This window comes from Carassius gibelio, chromosome B2, assembly GCF_023724105.1.
Source record: "Carassius gibelio isolate Cgi1373 ecotype wild population from Czech Republic chromosome B2, carGib1.2-hapl.c, whole genome shotgun sequence".
NCBI lineage: Eukaryota > Metazoa > Chordata > Actinopteri > Cypriniformes > Cyprinidae > Carassius > Carassius gibelio.
In genome coordinates this window covers 13,140,903-13,160,974 of record NC_068397.1, presented here as the reverse complement: position 1 = coordinate 13,160,974, position 20,072 = coordinate 13,140,903, and the positions used below count along the sequence as shown (strand labels likewise).

General features: G+C 39.7%; 1 protein-coding gene across 1 annotated transcript; it reads left to right on the top strand.

The window, feature by feature from the left end:
* Positions 1-14,165: 14,165 nt before the first annotated feature.
* LOC127951507 (uncharacterized) lies at positions 14,166-19,906 on the top strand. The gene is made up of 6 exons (XM_052549402.1): positions 14,166-14,456; positions 14,602-14,769; positions 15,213-15,473; positions 15,741-15,833; positions 16,043-16,057; positions 17,444-19,906. Exons 1-6 carry the CDS (start codon positions 14,399-14,401, stop codon positions 17,578-17,580), a joined length of 732 nt encoding a protein of 243 aa, XP_052405362.1. The 5' UTR covers positions 14,166-14,398; the 3' UTR covers positions 17,581-19,906.
* The last annotated feature ends 166 nt before the right edge of the window (positions 19,907-20,072 follow it).

Sequence of the window (20,072 nt, the reverse complement as noted above, 5' to 3'; positions counted from 1 at the left end):
GAGCTACTTATAATCACAGGAGCGTTTTTACTGACGAGATGCACATGAAAATCGCATTCGATTTTTTTGCACAGCCCTAACATCTAGTTAACAAAGCTAAACAGCGTTGCCCTTTGTGTAAGTTACAGAAACTGTTAAACGCACCAAATTAAATAATAAAATACACTTACCAGTTGTGGTCCATAAACAACGCCTTCTCCAGACAAAGTGAACTGCTCCATCTTTCAAGAATAATCTTTGTGCGAATCCAGCATTAAACTGATTGAGATTCAGGAAGCTGTCCTCAGCAAAACGTGCTGATGTAATGTGTCAAAATGTGTCTAATGTTGTAGGCGAATTCTGTTAAATAAAATATTTCGCTTGGCATTGAACTTTGAGCTTTAGAATTTTACAGATATTATTTATACTCTAACAACAACATTACACACTAACTAAAGTTTAAAACATTGGTCACGAAGAACGGGACCTTTAACAAAATTAATTTGAATTCAAATACATTTGATTTTAATTAGACTACGCTACACTGCACTGTACAAAATGACTTTCAGTTATGTCAATGAGTCATGAATGAATCTAACAAAAGTTTCTGGTTTAACTACACAGTGAATTAGGACAACTTGAATTGAATATATAAATGCATCATTCATTCAAATAAAATCTCTTTTGTTTTATGCGCGTGCGGCAAAAACGTCCTGATGGCGTGCTACTTCAGCAGAGATTAAAAAATGTCCCAGTAGGAAAATATGCTTTTTGTCAAATCCTTCATCACCTATATCCTTCAATCCTTCATCACTATAAGATCAGAACACTTTTTCACAGGGAGCTTGTAACAACTCCGTATGTGGTGTCTTATTGGAAAAATGTGGTTGATCATATTGATTGGAAAAAAAGTATGAACTCTGTATTCAAAATACATAATAACTAACAAGGTTAGAGAAATCTCGTTCAAATTTTTATAAAGATTTTACCCAACAAAAGTGTTTTTGGAAAGGTTTAAGTCTGACATAGATACAAGCTGTTCTTTTTGTGGTGACAACTATTTTGGATTGAATTATCTAATGTTATCCGTCGCAGTGTGTTGCCGGGTTTCTCTCTGCTTTTTTAAAGGGTAACTAAACCCCTGGTCAGAGCCTGACTCCACCCATTGGCAATATTTGAAAAATGCTGAAAAGTGAAAAGCTCTCTTTTACTGTCTATGAGGCAATCAGGGGAAAATGGAGGCATGAAGTCTAGGGAGAAGCCCATAGAGAGTCCATAAAAGCAACGGGACAAAATTATTCAACAACGTCTGCAAGATTCGGTGGGTGATTCAGATTTCTCTTAGCACAACGATTAGAAGACTTACAATTGTCAGACAGGTTGCTCACATGACATCTACATCATCAAGCTCAGTTTGAGTCTTAGCAGTTCGCTCGACCCCCAGGAAGTACGTGCTTCTAATGAACTTAATTTGTCTCTGTTGAATCCAATGGGGTCGCTGTGTACATTTCTTTTACTGTCTATGGTAGTGACGCTAGTAGCTTTGCAACAGAGCGTTCATATGAAGGACTTTTCTCCCACACCTTCACCTGAAGTGGAGGATGTCGAGGTGTCTGTGGACACACGGCTAGGGCCTGAGTCATATCAATTCGAGCTGCTGGCTCAAACTGTGGTCTAAACTCCCGCATCGCGAGCGGCATCTGACGATGCTAGTGAAGCAGCCGCGCAAGAGAGAATGAGGCCAGTCTCTGAGTAAGGCACTGCGTCGCTTTTCAGCGTGAGCTGTGTGGAGAAGCCCATTTCCACATTCATTGCGTTGGAGAAGCAATCCCGTGTAAAATGCAGCTTGCCCACTCTAGCTCTAGGCAGGACTTTACTGTTCCAACTTTTATTTTAGTTTCTGGAGTCGCGACGAGTGAGGGAGTGTCGCTGATCAAAGGAGAACAGAGGAGCGGCATGTTTATGAGACTTTACATACTGCAGATAATGAATAGAGTAAGTATATCTTGATATAAGTTTTCTTAATTCTTAATTTATTCCCGCAGCTTTCACCGGCAGTTCTATATGGACTCGGGAGGGGAATTAATCGTGTCCTATATGATTTATCTATGAATGCATTCTGATATCGGAATGTTATCACGTGCGTGGACCAGAGTATGTGAGCGGAGCGGAGTGGGAGCGGAGCGTGGAGTGGAGCAGTGTGATTTTGACAGGAGCGAGGAGCGGATTTTTTAAAAGTCGGAGCGTTGTGGTTTTCACTCACTCCAAGAGCGCTCCACCACCGCTCCATCACGAGTACAATTCATGCCAACGGCCCGTAATATAACTGCATATTTAGCAGGTATTCACGTTAAACATATTTAACAATAGCTTGATACAGATGGATCTCTCAAATCAGAAGGTTACAATGACGACAATAGCCGAGCGGGAAGTTATAGGTTAGTTCTCAAGGAGTTTGTCTGTTCCTTTTACGGAATATTTTCGGGTCGAAGCATGATTTAGACAGTTAAAGCACATTCACAAACAATCGCTTTTGCAATAATGCATTCAAACAAATGTAATCTTACAGTGTTACTTCATCTGTATCTGATTTTGAATGAGCAGAAATCTGTAAGAAATGCATTGATCTGTAGATAAAAAAAAAATACTGTTATTTTCATCACAAACAAAATTTGCACAGCAGAATACAGTAATTATATTAATGCTGACATCCATGTTATTAGTTTGGCATGTGGAAAAAAAAGTTTGCTCACAATAGCCTAAACCACTTTGAAACTCTCCTGTTAATTTATTTTTTATTTTAATATAGGCTACATTATTTACATAACATTTCAAACATACTGAAATACTTTAGCCACGGAGCGAAGGCAGAGCGGTGTTTCTGGTATCACTGAGCGCGGAGTGGAGCGGGAGCGGGAAATTGTGAACCCGGAGCGGAGCTGGAGCGGAGTGATTATTAAATGCTCTGAGCGCGGAGGGGAAATTGTTGCCACTCCACTCCGCTCACATACTCTGGCGTGGACCAAGACATTTGTATATTATATATTATTATTTATGTATTTTACTAAATGATTTAAAATTACATTTAAGGCCACTGAACAAAATTCAAATATCCGGTCTTGTAATGTAGCATATAAGTCTATAATCGATATTATAACCACCAGTAATAAGGAATATATCAGCCACCCTCTAGAAATAATGTTTTTTTTGTGTGTTTGTTTGTTTGTTTGGTTTTTATTTCTTTTGAAGAGCAAGATTTTCCATTATTGGTTGTGTTTGTTATATGGTATATTTTTGTACTTATCTGGAATTTTCATTTTGCAGGATCAGTACAGATTTGTTTCTGGAGATACAGTGTGGAGACACAGACCAGTACTGATTTTTTTTATGAATTGTTGCCCAGTCAGCTTACCCTGATCACAAGCTAAAAGTGCTATATTAAGTCAGTATCCCTGTGGATTTTAAATGCTTTGAATCTTTTCCATTTGCAAGTAATATATTCCCACTGTCGTGGAAATTCTAATTCAATAACAGTTTGTAGAGACAGAATGAAAAACTGTCACAGTTGGTAACCGTGGCCTCTGGATTTGATGTGGGTGGAGTTTGTGTTTATCTCGCATCAGCACTGATTATTTCATGTGGGTGTCTCCATTAATTGTTAATCTACACCATCTACTACTCATTTCTCAATCCCTACTTATTGACCTGTCTTTCGTCTTGTGTTTGTCTGAGCGTTGTTTGCAGTTCCCTGTGTTTATGCCTGGTCTCTCGTTCCTGTTCTCTGTGTTCTTCTCTTCGTTGGATCGTCTGTGTCTCTGGAATCCCATCCACTCCTCACCACCCACGGATTATACCTCTCACCCCCACGGCTCGCTCATCTCAGTTCCTCTGTCACACTCTCCTGCTGCGTCGCCTCACCGCCACTTCCTGGATCACCATCGGACATTGTTACTTCCCGGATCGCCATCAGATGTCTCCTCACCCACCTGTTATCCTGTTTTATATTAATCGTGTTCTGACTGTGTTTATTAAATATCCTATTCACTTGCACTTGCTTCCTCACCATCATTCGCTGTTACTAAAACCAAACAGAGTTTTGTCTTTGTATTGCTTTAATTCCCAGGAGGGAATGATCTGGTTTACACACAGCTTGAGTCTGTGTGCAAAGAGATAACACAGAGCCCTACAGCCCACTTTTTATAGTATATAAAAAGATACATTGAAGGACAGAATAGAACCTTTGAGCCAATCATGTTGCTCAGTGGACATCATGTGATGATAATGGAGAGAGAGAGAGGACTCAAATGTGAGTCTGGCCACAAGTCTGGCCACAGGTATTCCAACAAAAGCGAGGGAGAAATAGACAAACAGAAGATGACCCGTAGGGGCTCACGAAGGAGCCGGAAGCAGCTTTCTGCAGGTAAGGTTCTGTGAGTGCAAATGGTGAGCACAGAGTAATTCCAGCAGTGGTAGAGAAACACTAACCAAACCCCGATTCAACCAGACAGGACAGGACAACACTAACATGAAGACGCCAATGGTAGATACTCATCGGTTACATCACACAATCTGACAATGGGACAGGAGAAAGAGAGGGTAGAAGCAGAGAGAGACAGAGAAAGAAACAAGATCATGACAGTACCCTCCCCGACAGTACCTTCGATACGAACGGCAGAAAAAGACGCGGGAGGGGGGGAGTGGGAGACCGGCTTTATGCAAGAAACGTGAAACACCGGGGGACACGACGAAGATTAGGTGGCAAACGAAGTTTGACGGCGACAGGATTAATGACCTTGACGATACGGAATGGTCCAATAAAGCAGGGAGCCAGTTTAAGAGAGTCAGATTGGAGAGGTAAATTGGAAGTAGATAACCATACTCTCTGACCAGAAACATAACGAGGGCTCTTGACCAGTGATCTATTAGCAGCGACAAACATGCGTCCTCTCGAACGACATAGAGCAGATCTAACCCTCCTCCAGGTTCGCTTGCAGCGACTGATAAAGGTTTGAACGGACGGACAGTTAGAATCAGTTTCCTGAGACGAAAATAAAGGAGGTTGATAACTGAGGCAACACTGAAAAGGTGAAAGACCTGAGGCAGAGGATGGGAGAGAGTTATGAGCATACTCAGTCCAGGGGAGCTGTTCGGCCCAGGACGTGGGATTGCGAAAGGCGACAATCTGAGAATGCGGGCGACAATCTGATTGGCTCGTTCAGCCTGACCATTAGTCTGGGGGTGAAAACCCGAGGAAAGGCTAGCTGTGGCACCTATGACACGGCAAAACTCTCTCCAAAACTGCGAGGTGAATTGCGGACCCCTATCGGACACGACATCGGTGGGCAACCCATGAAACTTGAACACATTATCAACCATAATCTGTGCAGTCTCCTTGGCAGAGGGGAGCTTGGCGAGGGGAATGAAGTGAGCCGATTTAGAAAAGCGGTCGACGACGGTCAGGATGGCCATATTACTGGCCGAGGGCAGAAGGCCGGTCATAAAGTCGAGGACTATATGGGACCACGGGCGAGAGGGAACAGGTAGCGGCCGCAGGAGACCAGCAGGTGGGGAATTGCCCGCCTTGGTCTAGGCACAAATAGAGCAGGCGGCGATAAAACGACGATTATCACGGTCTAAGGTCGGCCACCAGAAACGCTGGCGAATAAAAGCGATAGTACCCCGACCCCCGGGATGAGGGGCTAATTTAGAGGAGTGAGCGCACTGAAGCACAGCTAAGTGTGTGGGAACCGGGACAAGAGGCTGCCCCTAGGGCAGTTACGGGGAGTGGTGACACGAGAGAGAGCGGGCCTAACCTGTCTCTCGATTCCCCAAACTGTAGTACCCACCACCCGACCGGGAGGAAAAATCTCCTCCCGGGGGGTGCAGGTGGTTGAGGAATCGAAAAGACGGGACAACGCATCCGGCTTACCTTTCTTAGAGCCTGGGCGGTAAGAAATGACTAAATCGAATCGCGTAAAAAAAAGAGCCCAACGAGCTTGACGCGAGTTCAATCTCTTGGCTCAACGTATATATTGTAAATTGCGATGGTCAGTCAAAACAGTAAAAGGGACAGTAGAACCCTCTAACCACGGTCGCCACTCACACAATGCCAGGTGGATGGTGAGCAGTTCGCAATCTTGCCATAAGATGCTGACCGCTGGGAAAGAATGGCTCCCACCCCTACCTCGGAGGCGTTGACCTCGACGATAAACTGTCTCGAGCTATCTGGAGTGAGGAGGATAGACGCGGACATAAAAAGAGTTTTCAGCCAGTGAAAAGCGACCTGCGCAGACCCGGACCATTTGAAACTAGATTTAACGGAGGTGAGAGCAGTCAGCGGTGTGGCCACCTAGCTGAAATTGAATATAAAGCGACAATAGAAATTAGCAAACCCGAGAAAGTGTTGTAACGGAACGCAAGAGTCAGGAACGGGCCAGTCGACCACGGCCTGAACCTTAGTAGGGTCCATACTAATCCCCTCTGCCGAGATAACGGAGCCAAGAAACGTTATTGATGACGCGTGAAAAGAGCACTTCTCAGCCTTAACAAAAAGTTGATTCTCAAGCAAACGTTGGAGGACGCGGCGAACGTGCTGCACATAAATCTGGATATAGGGCGAAAAAATCTAAATATCATAGAGATAGACAAAAACGAATAAATTGAGCAAATCCCGAAGGACGTCATTGATTAGTGCCTGAAAGACAGCGGGGGCGTTAAATAATCCGAAGGGGAGGACCCTATACTTGAAGTGACCGAGGGGTGTGTTAAAGGCGGTCTTCCACTCGTCCCCTTCCCGAATACTCACGACATGATAGGCATTACGGAGGTCGAGTTTGGTAAAGACCCTTGCCCCCTGCAGGATTTCAAAAGCTGAAGACATCAGCAGCAGGGGATAACAATTCTTAACGGTGATGTCATTCAGCCCCCGATAATCTATGCAGGGACGCAAAGAGCCGTCCTTCTTTTTGACAAAAAAAAAATCCAGTGCCAGCGGGAGACGAGGACGGTATGATAGTGCCCGCACTGAGAAATTTGGATAAATAATTATCTAATGCCTCCTGTTCAGGAGCGGAAAGAGAGTAGAGCCTACCCCATGGGGGTGTGGTACCCGAGAGAATATCAATGGCGCAGTCATACGGGCGGTGGGGTGGAAGAGACATTGCTCGGGAACGACTGAAAACCCCTCGCAAATCGTGATACTCCTCCGGTACTCCCATCAGATCTCCCGTATCCTCCTGAAACACAGCAACAGAAGACACAGGGGGAACAGCAGAGACTAAACACTCAAGACAAAATAGACCCCTTAGCCCAGTCAACGTGAGGATTGTGGAGTTCTAGCCTTGGATGGCCCAACACTACAGGAGTAAAAGGAGACTGAAAAATAAAAAAGAGATTGTCTCCTTGTTGTTACCAGAAATAGTCAGAGTCAATGGAATCGTCTGTTTCTGTACCCTAGGTGGGGAACTGCCATCAAGGGCAAATAGAGGAGTGGAGTCTTTTAGATGTGTGAGAGGAATACCTTGTTGGAGCACCCACTCCTCATTCACAAAGTTCCCCTCGGCCCCAGAGTCAATCAAGGCAGCGCAGAAAGCTGACAACCCAGCCCACTGGAGATGCGCTGGAAGTGTCATACAGGAACTAGAAGGGATGGCCTTAGTAATGGCGCTCGTCAGTAACCCTCCTCCTACTGACGAGCGCTGGCTTTTACCGGACATGAAGACACAAAGTGAGTAGCGCTGGCACAGTACATGCAGAGGCGGTTAGAAATCCTCCTCTCACGTTCCTTAGGTGAGATACGAAGACCTCCCAGCTGCATGGGTTTGGGATCCGCGTGAGCGGAGCTGATGAGGGGCGGAGAGAAGAGCGTGTCATCCAGGCGGTGAGCTCGACGCCATTGGTCAAAACGCCTCTCCACACGAATGGCCAGGTCGATAAGATCGTCGAGCCGGGTAGGGATCTCACAGATGAGGAACTCGTCCCGAATCTCAGGAGAAAGCCCCTGAAAGCCCCAAGAAACGAGCGACCAACGTGGGTTGGTTCCATCTGCAGGTGGTGGCGAGTGTCCAGAACTCAACAGAGAAATCGGGCACGGAACGCCTCCCCTGCCGAAGTGTGGAAAATCATCGAGAAGCCTCCTCACCATAGGCCGAGCGGTCGAAGACCCGAATCATCTCCTCCTTGAAGTGCTCAAAACTGGCGATGCTCTCCGTCTCAGTCTCCCAGTTAGCCGTTCCCCATTCGCGAGCCCGATCATTGAGGAGTGAGAGAACATAAGCAACCTTGGCTCTCTCCTTAGCGTACGTTACGGGCTGTAGCAAGAACATCACCTCACACTGGGTAAGGAAAGAGCGACATTGTGTTGGCTTACCTGAAAAAAAAACGGAGGATTATTGATTCATGTCTCCGTTGGAACGGGATGACCATGAGACGCGGAAGGCTGGAGGCGCAGACTATGAACCTGGCAGGAAAGCTCGGACATTTGGGCGGCCAGTGTCTCAACGGCATGTTGGGCTGCGGAGATGTCCTCCTCATGCTTTCCTAGAAGGACACCCTGGTGTTCAACGGCGGTCTGGAACGGGCTGCCACTCGCTGAGTCCATATCTTGGTCAGATTGTTCTGTGATGATAATGGATAGAGAGAGAGGACTCAAATGCGAGTGCTATGATAACCGTCTTTTAATGAAACAAAGTCTAGCCACAGGTATTCCAACAAAAGCGAGGGAGAAATAGACAAACAGAAGATGACCCGTAGACTGGGTAGCACAAATGAACTGAGACGACCTCTGTGGCAGGGGTGACCAGCAGACTGGTGAGGCGGAGGTTCTCGGGGCTCACGAAGGAGCCAGTGGTCGGTGCTCGCAGAGCAGGGAAGCCGAAGCAGCTTTCAGCAGGTAAGGTTCTGTGGGTGCAAATGGTGAGCACAGAGTAATTCCAGCAGTGGTAGAGAAACACTAACCAAACCCCGATTCGACCAGACAGGACAGGACAACACTAACATGAAGACGCCAATGGTAGATACTCATTGGTTACATCAAACAATCTGACAATGGGACAGGAGAAAGAGAGGGTAGAAGTAGCCAAGATAATGAGACAGGATGAGAAACAGGTGGAGGGAGATTATCATAATGGGAAGTGGAAACAGTTGTTAGTAAAGAAACGGAGAGTGAAGGGGAAAAGGAGAAGAGAGTTGCCAGCAGAGGGAGACAGAGAAAGAAACAAGATCATGACAGGATCATGACACATCACCCCATGACACATGCACTTCTCATGCACATTGCATGGTACATGTCTGGTTAGCTCAAAAGTCCCTGGTACACAGTTTCACCTTAAATGTTGTTTTTCAAACTAAAACAGTTGTGTGCACAAGTTACATAAAATAACTTAATGTCCCTGGACTATATATATTACCTTGATCATTGTATGTTTAAAATATACTTAAATGAGATTAATGCAATCAATGCAAAATTAACAAAATTAAACATTTCTATAACACTCCTCCCTTTTGGTCATTATTGATAACTTATCTTGATTAAATGTAGATACATTTGTGAACACACTACCCTTATAGTTTACATCAATAGTGTAAATTCACTAGGAATTTAAAACACCATTACTCTCATAAGGGTGAAAAAAAGCATCTGTATTGTTTTTTTGTTTTTTTTTATGGAGCATAGTCATTCCTAACATATAAGCAAGCTGTAAAGCTTATATGTTACAATAACAATAACTCTTATATTTGATTATATGTAAAAATCATCTCATAACACAGAAAATGACCTTCTTCAGACCCTCTTTATTCTACAGCATGTAATGCTTACTACTCTTCTTCTGTAGAGCTGCTGCAGGTGTCAGATTTTAGCATCTCATTGTCTTCATCATTTTCATCAGAAACACTCACATTATTCTTACTTCCACACAAGACATTCCACATTACCATCTGATGAACTATTGAAGATTTCATTGAAGATCAGCTCTTCTAATCATTCCCACTACACAAGGCCACATACACAGCAAAAATAAAATCATGTCCAGTGCTATATATTGGTGCAATTAACTCAATATATTCTTCTTTCTGCCATAAACCCTTAAACCAATTCCACCCCCAGTCATCACCAGCATTTACCTCTCTAGCTGTCAACCTGTTAATTACATTAGTCATGTTCTTAACTCCCACAAGTACACCCCCCCACCCCACCCCAAGAAGATGATGTGGTGAGCTGGTCCAGGACAAGTCGGTCTTGCAGTGCAGTCTGCCTCAGTCCTCATAGTTTCTTCTTGACGCCTTCCATCTTCACCTTAGTAGTGTTCATGAAACGTATCTGTTCATACCTTGCGATTTCGAGTTAAATTTGAAGAAGGCTGACCCCAAGCACTGGATTTACAGCATGGAAGAACTTCTTAGCTCCATTCCGTACACTGTGTTCCCTCAGAACATAATTGTCTCTTGCCAAACTTGATAGTTCTGCTTGGTCTTTCAGTAAGGACACTTTCATTTTGATCTCTCTTTGACAAAAGTGTTTTGGCAGACATGGTCTGTCTTCAGCAATCAGTCAAAGATAGTTTTTTCAGTTTGCACTTGGCCTTCACCCATTGTTTCTTCTAGACCCCCTTTAATCATCATATATTTTACAGGTAACAAACCAAAGGAAGAGGACAGTAGCTTTACTGTGTCAATCATGGTAAATACATGAACATTCTTCATGAAGATGTGTCAGTGAAGCTTGCAAGGCAAGATGAGGGGAAAAATATTAAAGGTACCTTTCTTCATTTTCATAGATTTTGGGAAATGTATCTACATTTGGGTAATTTATAAAGTTATGTTTTATTGGTAGTACCAGTAAATTGTTTTGACCTTGTGGACATTGTTTGGTTACATTAATTGCTTTTATTTTCCCTTTATTTGCTTCCATTAGGAAAGAGAGGCCGTATTCCTCTTGTTCTGATTTCACTACATTGGTTACCGATTCGATACAGAATTCAGTATGAAGTTTTGTTATATGTTTTCAAATCTCTTCATGGCTTGGCATCACAGTATGTTTCCGATTCAGTTTGTCTACATCATACCTTTGAGATCTCTTCACTCGAAGGACCTAATGTGCCTGATGATTCCTCGATCACGCTTGAAATGTAGAGGAGATAGAGCTTTTTCCGTGGCTGCCCCTAGACTATGGAATGAGCTTCCCCTGTCCTTAAAAACATATCCTACTCTACGGTCTTTTCAGAGGATGTTAAAAACGTATTTATTTTCTTTTGCCTTGGCTTTTAATAATGTATTGTAATTTATACAGTATGTATATGGATTTTATGTATTTGTTTTTTATTTTTTATCTTTAATGTACAGCACTTTGGTGCCAATTGTGGTTTTTGAAAGTGCTTTAGAAATAAAGTGAGTTTAGTTGAGTTGAGCTAATTCAGAAGTAAATATTTAACATTTTTCAAAGAACATATAAAATATACTAAAGTCCCACTTAAGTGGTTTTAAAAAATAATTGGAAAGCTAAACTAATTGCATTTAATATCACTTTAAAATGTAATACATTTGAAGTTAATTACAAATACAATGCATTTTAGCGTAGAAAATAACATTTAGTTGGCACTTATGTGTGCTTGTCAAGATCCAGTCAATGAACTCCTATTAATTCACCACCAGAGGTCATCATATGGTGGTGGAGAAAGCTCAACACGCTGCAACTTGAGAAAACACATATCAAACTGAAAAAACACCAGCAAATGAAGAAAACATCTTCATTAGTTTGACATCAAAAGTGTTCCAAATCATCACAACACATGCATATAACGAAACGCGCTGAAAATCATAACATCACATGCAATCATGTGATGATTTTTGCAGCGCCTTCCTCTCACACACTGCTAAATATTGTTCTTCATTTATCCCTTTCCTAGTGATAGCTGCAATACATAAGCCTTTCTGTGTTAGTTCTCTTAGTTTTGTTTCTAGTTTTCATAGTCCTGTTTCAGGTTCTAGTTTTCATAGTTTAGTCTTTTTCTTTCCTTGCCCTGTTAATTGTGTTTTGACCCTTTGCTCTGGTTACTGGATTACCCTCTTGCTTAGCCCTCTGGATATTGTTCGCTCATTGAAAACCCATGCTTGCCCTGGGATTATTCTTATGTCTTGCCTCCTATATACCTGTTTGACCCATGTTTGTAATGATCACTCTGTTACAGAATTAATTTAAAGTATTTTATTTCTGCAATAAGTACAATTTATAAAAGTATACTTAAGTGCACTTTTTTATTATTATTATTATTAAATACTATAGACTACAGCATGTGTATAAATGGTTCCAGGGAAAAAAAATCTGTGGGGGTGCTTTTGTTTCTCTTGGGGGTGCTGAAGCACCTGCTAGTCCCTCCCTAGTGCCGCCCATACTGAGAAACAAACCTATCAACTTGATTTCTGGTTAGTTTAACTTCTGATAGTTTCATATTGTAGAAACAGAAAAACGTCCTTTAACCTTCCTTTTCCAATACAGATTTACAAACTGAATTATTTTTTAACTATAAGTTTTGTGTTAGCCAGAGAGTGTGGTTGTAATTTTTAATGATTTACAGGCATAAGTAAGGCAGTTGTGTTCTTGTTAAACTATACATGCTGCAACACAGAGATGTAAAATGGCCAAAAAGTATATTTATATTCTGTTGTTGTTAAATGTATCAATATTTTACAATGAAATATTTTGTATTTGTAACTTATAAAAAAAAAATTGTGCATATTTTGAAACATGAAAAACTCTACAGCAAAAGCCAAATTTCAGCAGCATTTACATCCTAACTGTATAAAATGAGATGTTAAATTGGTCTTTTTTTTTTTTTATGTGATCTCAACATTAGCAGACCCCTCACTATCTTCTAATCTTCTATAACTATTCAACAACTGAGGCACTTACTCTTAAACCATTAACCAGAAATATGCCCTGCTAAGTCACTTTTTATTTTTCTTTCTAAATGTTAGGATTTTATTGCAGCACTTCACATGTCTTCGCAGGATGAACCGTTCTTCATTTTCAAATCCCTTTGTATTAAAATGTCTGCCATCTAAATGTAAACATACAACACACACACACACACACACACACACAAACTAAGAGCAAATGTCCAAATATATGCCATAAACTAACAAGACTGTAAAAAAAGCATTATAAACACATGACAGTTGAGATCATGGTTTCTCCAGTAGTATTTGGGTCAGAGCAAATTACATTTTCTAGATTTTTTTTAAAAAGTGAATTGGAATAGATCCAGAACTTGCATGACAAGTTTACATTTTTTTTCCCATGATATACATCATGCCATGTCAAAATAAATCCGTTCTTTCTACATTGTTTAACAGTGTTTTAATCTGAAAGATTTTAAATCCTCTTCTCTTCCTTTTCTTATTTTAACTATCATAAATTCCTGGGCTGTGTTTTTCTTCTGCCATATATGGTTATGTTACGGTCCCTCATAGTCCCTCTACCTATTTTCAAAAATATGTAACTAAAGAAAGTATGTATTCATTTAATAATAATAATAATAATAATAATAATAATAATAATAATAATGCACTGATTAATTACTACCAGTGTCAGAAAGCATAAGGTTGCCTTCTAGCTAATTCTGCTCCCAAGAGTGTTTAAAAAAAAAAAAAAAAAAAAAAAAAATAGTGTCCTTTATTTCCTGCTGGTAATGTGTGTGGTTTCACATTCATTTTGATCAAGATGAACATTTTGCTTTAGTGTCCATGAGAATACCAGTCAATGCCAATGTCTGCTCTCTTCTACTTTCAGTTTTTGTTTACAATAACTGGTCCTGCTCGTCATGTTTTTCCAGCACCACACTAGACTTGTGCCTTTAAATGTGCACATACAGCGCACTGTAGTCTTATTTTGATCCAGTTTATAACGTTTACATCACAGCATCTTATTTGTAAATACAGTACAAATAAATAATAGGCTAATTATCTGGTTTCCAAACACTTTGTCTGCTTCAAATGTTGTTTTTATAGTCTTAAGGATAGGGTGGGAGACTAAAAAGTCTCTCCAGTACAGTTTCTGTTCAGTCTTTTTGTTTTTATAGCTGTTAAATGTCAGCTTCAGGTCAGTGTTTATATGTTGAAGACTCTTTCACGCTGGTGTGATTGGCTCCCTCCTCAGGTTGTCCTGGTAACAGCCAATGACACGCAAGTGCTCTCGCTGTCTACTACATTTAAGCTAAACCTGCACCCTGCCACCCTGTGCTGAGTGCGCTCGACGGATTTACACCGGCTCTGGATTTTGCTGACTTTGAGTCGTCTTTCAAAAAAAAAACTGCAATGTGAATACGAAGGCGAATGCTAGAAATAGAAACCGAAAGAAAGTGAGTCAAGATTCAAAACAAAACAAACTGTTGTCGTCACCGCTCGCGCTTCATATCACGCAGAAATGCTCCTCTTTGCAACCTTCGCTTTTCTTGTAGATTTATCCTGGGCTCTTCCAACAGGTAATATTTTATCCTGTTATAGCAAACATCTTCTGCATTCCTAACCAGGAAATTAACGTTATATTGCTCATGTTTTCCTCCATTATGATCTGTTGTTTTAATTATGGTCACGCGCTAAAACCCTCAAATGTGTTGTTATTGTTAGATATTATTATTCAGTTCGAGCGCAGTGTTTTGCTGAACGGGACAGTAGTCGAGAGGATCCTTATCAGTGATGCAAATTTAAAGGGACATTTCGACCAGCAACCTGTTGTCAGACCCATTCAAGACGAAGTCCTGAAGAAGATGGTGGAGAAAGATCATGAAACCGCAAGTAAAGGATTTTAATGCAGCAATTTATGAAGTTTAGCATTAGAGGAGGAACGGTGATATTTTTTAAGGATACTGATTTTTTTTATGTGCTAAAACAATATATACAACCTATTTTAGTAGTTATATTTTTAGTATATCTCTGTTCATAAAATGTATTTTCCTTCTTGTTTTGGGTTACTGTTAAGTTTAAAATGCATGAGTGAGTACATTATGTTAAATGACTGTTACTTTAAAATTTTAAACATTCCAACTGTTTGAGTTTCAGCATGCACATTTATGCAAACAATGCTTGATGTTGAGGATAGAGTGGTGTAATGCTGTTGCTGTATGCTGTTCTTTAGAGATCCACCAAGTGGTGCCATTTATTAGATATAAATATTTATATTAGTCTGTCGCTATTGTCATGCAGCCACTCTGTGACAATAAACCATCTTTATTTTTCAGGTTATGGCACATATATACGTTTGAGGGAATGTAAGCTGCGAGGGTATCGAGTCCTGCAGCTGTCCGACCGGTTTCAGCTCAATGGCAAAGATTATCTGACTTTAGATTCGGACAGTGATTCATGGACCGTGTTGATGCCAGAGGCACAGGGTCTAAAGTCATGGACACTTAAGGCTGAGCGTGCGAGTCTAGACAAAACTCACCTGAAAGAAGAATGTGAGGAATTCATTAAACAGATAAATGATGCCCCGAATCAAGAAGGTGAAAACTTATGATTATTTGTTAGAATAATTCATTGATGCAACTTTATGAAAATCCCACTTATTAAAATGTTTTGTTTGACTTAAAAACAGTCGTTGTTGCAATACAAGGCACAATGCCCTTCCATTTTTTTTAAACACTACACTTTTATGGGTATCTACTTTTAACATTTTACAAACAATATTATAATATTTAAAAAAATATTTAAGACTACAAGATTCATAACTATGAATCTGGAGTTGATATTATCTGTTGAATGTATTTCAGGGCTTGGCGTGTTAAGAGTGATGGCTCCAGTTCTCTGCACTTTTCTCTTCATTGGATTTGTCTTTATGAGCCTCCTTATCTTCAAGGGACACGGTGAGCATACATCATGTGCTGTCACATGTGTTTTTGTGAAAACACCACTGCATACCAGTCAAACCACTACCAATGGTTTATTTTAAATGGATGAAATGAAATGATCACAAGAAAGTACAAATATGTTTTGTTTGGTTTGAGTCACATCACATGTAACAAGGGCTCATTCTCCATTCTTTGTTTTCCTCTTCCTCTTTTGCTCGATGCAGGTCATCAGCCAGGAGGTGAGATGTTTTACATTGTTTAACAAATGCTTTAATTACTGCAATATAAAGGTTGACAGATGATTACATATTGACGTTGATACAGCTGTCTCTGTGGACTGGATGGCACTCCCAGACACAGACGATCTGTAGGCCATGGCTATTATCCTAGTTAACAAGAAGTGAATTTCACTTAAATGGATTTATTAGGACAACTTGGTTTATAAAAGTGTGATAAGGGTGTGTATGGACTTTATATTTAACTACTCTGGCAACACTTTACATTACAGTGGTACAGTGTAATTAAAACATAGAGAAAATGTTTTGCTTTATGTGGTAACATTAAAGTCCAAACTGTACTATCAACCTTGCTTAAGGTTACAGTCAGCAACATACATTTCCTTCAGTAATTGTTCTACTGGGTCTTACAGAAAGTAAATACAATCCAATAAAACAAACATAGAGCAGGTTTTTGATGTTTCATATTGTTTCTCAAAAGCTATTATGTGCACACATTCCTCTAAGGAAAAGTTCACTCAAAAATGTTCTCACCCTCTGGCCATCCAAGATGTAGATGAGTTTGTTTCTTCATCAGAACAGAATAGGAGAAATAAAGCATTACATAACTTGCTCACCAGTGGATCCTCTGCAGTGAATGGGTGCCATCAGAATGAGTGTCCAAACAGCTGATAAAAACATCACAATTATCCACATAAATCCAGTCCATCAAAAATAATATTGTGCAGTTTGTGAAAAACATAAAGCTGCATGTTTGTAAAAAACAAATCCATCATTAAGGTGCCAAATGCAAGTTAATAATCCATATAAGGTTTCCAGAAGAAAAAAAATCCATCTCCGGTTGTCCTCTTACATCAACATCCCCCAACAAATTTGTTTAGAATGGGATTTGTACTATTTTTGCTTGTAAATGGTGCTTGGTGAATGTATATTTTCTGGTTCAGACAAGATTATATTGTTTCACTACAGAAAGCAAGCTATGAAGCAGTGGTTTGAAGTTAAAATGATTTCTTGATTCATTTATTTATTAGAAACCATTCCGATTTTCCATTCACAACATGTTAATTGATGCACTTGAGTCATGTTGTGGATGTTTTTATCAGCAGTTTGAACTCCCATTCACTGCAGATGATCCGTTGATCAAGTGATGCAATGCTACATTTCTCATAATCTGTTCCAATGAAGAAACTAACTGATCTGCATATTAGATGGCCTGAGGATGAGTAAGCTTAAAACAAATGTTCATTTTTTGGTGAGCTATTTTTTTTTTAAAAGGACAACACCCCTGAACTTTCCCAGGATCTGTAAAAACTGGTCATACCAGACAGGTGTGTCCACATGCTTTTATGCTGTTGATTGTCAGATGTGTTATTTATGGCTTTTCTCTAGGTGTTTTAGGCTCAATTATCCACTATCCAGCCCATCATTTTGAAGTACCATTGAACGAACAGAGTCAAAAGGACATCTCTCAAGTTCCAGTGCTGAAGGGTCCCTATAGCAATCATCTAACCTGCCCAACCATATAATTGTAAAGAGTCAACTCTTGGTCAAGATTTCAGAAGTCTTAGATTTTTTTAAATATTATTATTAGGGGCCAAGTACCAAAGGTGCGTAGGCATCTATTGTACCTGTTGCCATTCTTATTCTTCTTCTGCTCTTGAGTCTATGGCAGCCCATAGAACTGTAGTGCCACCACTTGTCCAAAGTTTCACTCATGTTTATGCTAATAAATTTTGAACCATAAAGGCAGAAAAGGAAAATTATTTTTCCCCTGAATCCTTGGTTTAAGCTGAGTCGAATGAAGTCCAAAATGTACAAAATTGTAAGATTAAAATTTTTCTCTATTTGACATTTTCGGACAAACTTACTTTTTCAAACTCGTTCTAGACGGTTTGTCTGATTTTCACCAAAATGAGCTCAGATCATCTTCAGACCATACTGGCAAAAATTGTTGATTAGTCAAACCATTGTCAAATAACGTGCTAATGAATTTTACAAAGAGCACGCAAAAATGGATATGTGGCTGTATCTCTACAACGGTTGGGCATATTGAGATCAAACTTGGTGTGTGTTCTATAACAAACATGACCTGAGACTACCTGCAGCGTTTCAGCACTGTGCCACCTAGTGGTCAGGAGATATGAAAAAAATATATTTTTGCTTATGAATTCTGAATGGTTTGGTCAAAATCACAAGTTAAGATTAGATTAGGTGCAGCATGCCGAGTCAAATGATACCCAATTTGCCCATGTCAGCTATTTTGGGCATTGGCCATTTTGATTTTTTTGGTTAAATGTTATATTTTATGAATATTTTACTTGCTATGCTTCTTCAGCACCATGCCCTGATGGTACTCAAACATTTTGGGTTCAGCGCAACCTTGTGGTCAAAATGTATAATAACTTTTTAATAATGAAATCATAAACTTCCTGTTCGCCATTTTGATTCATGTTAAAAACCTACTTTTCCGAACTCCTCTTAGACTGTTAGTCCAATTTTCACCAAATATGTCTTAAATCATCTTCATACCAAGCTGGCAAAAAGTTATGGATTTCGTGTCGATATACATAATGGTTTTTGTTTAGCGCATCAACTAATTTGCCAAACTGCTTCTGAGGCTGTATCTCTGCAAAGCTTTGATATATTTACACCAAACTTTGTATGTACCATTGTCACCTCACACTGACCATGCCACATTTGGTAACCGTGCCACCTACTGGTCAAGAGTGACAAACCATTCATTAAAATTAAATTAAATAAAATGTATTCATTTATTTATTCATAGCGCATTGCTTTACCAATTGAGCAACAGGAACACTAACATTAGCCATTAATTTTTACATTTCCAAAAATGCTAATCATTTTTGATAACATTAGCATATTATAATGAAACTGGTCTCAAAATATTCCTTTGGTAATGCTGACAACATGGATACCAAAACCTAGTTTTTCTAACTCCTCCTTGACCGTTGGTCCAATTTTTACCAAAATCGAATCAGATTATCATCAGACAGTGCTGACAAAAGTTATGGATTTTGTGTTGATAGACAAAACTGTTTTTGAATAGCTCCGCAAAAAATTTGAGGCACTATGACATATTATGTCTGAGGCTGTATCTCTGCAAAGCTTTGACATATTGACACTAAACTTTGTGTGTGCCATTATTACCTCACACAGAACACACCACATCGATTTGATAACAGCGTTATAAGCCATTAACTCATATTATGAGAAGTTCTGTTTATGAACTTTTTGCCATTTTGCTTCAAATCATACTTTTAATAACTTTAATAAAATAAAATAAACTTTAATAACTAATTTTTACAGTTGGCCTGATGTTCCATGCCATGCTTAGCTCCTCATTTTGCCGTTGGAGTGCTTGGCCCCTTAATTGCTGCTTGCAGCTATATTATTTAAAAATGTTTTTGCTTGAAATTATCTTGAAAGCTTAATTTTTAATTGTGTCAGTAGTACTGTATGCATTACACACTGTTGCCGAATGTTCTTGCACAGAGTATAACAACAGTTTCCGTGCTTTCAAAAAGCAGTTTTTTATATTTTATTTGTTTTGTTTTTTTACTGTAGTTGTGGTCTTTTTATGCTACTCACTGAAAATCTACCATTTATAAATTGCACAATCTGAATCATTTTTTTTTGTGTGTAATGTCAGCTAGACATACTAGTTTCTGATGTGTAATATATCACATTTTCCCTCAGTAAAATAGCTGATAACATGTTTAAAAGCATTTGTTTCTTTGTACCCAAAGAAGTTATTGTATCCAGTATTTGTTTTGTGTGTGAATTCATGCAAAAAGACCAAAATCAGCAAATAAATTTTTCCTTATGTCATAATATGCCTACACTTTCATTATTCATTGCACTTTTTATTTTTTTTCTCTAATAAATATTAAATTATTTTATTTAATATAAAAGTGTTATGAAAAATATATTAAAATATGAATTATATAATAATATATTAAATAAGCTGTTCATTTTCAGAAATAAACCAATGAATGTA

Excerpts from the sequence above, each read along its gene's own strand:
- LOC127951507 (XM_052549402.1), top strand. The coding sequence starts at position 14,399 with ATGCTCCTCTTTGCAACCTTCGCTTTTCTTGTAGATTTATCCTGGGCT. Across the intron at positions 14,457-14,601 it reads ATCCTGGGCTCTTCCAACAG|ATATTATTATTCAGTTCGAG; the intron begins GTAATATTTTAT and ends TGTTATTGTTAG. Across the intron at positions 14,770-15,212 it reads GAAAGATCATGAAACCGCAA|GTTATGGCACATATATACGT; the intron begins GTAAAGGATTTT and ends TTTATTTTTCAG.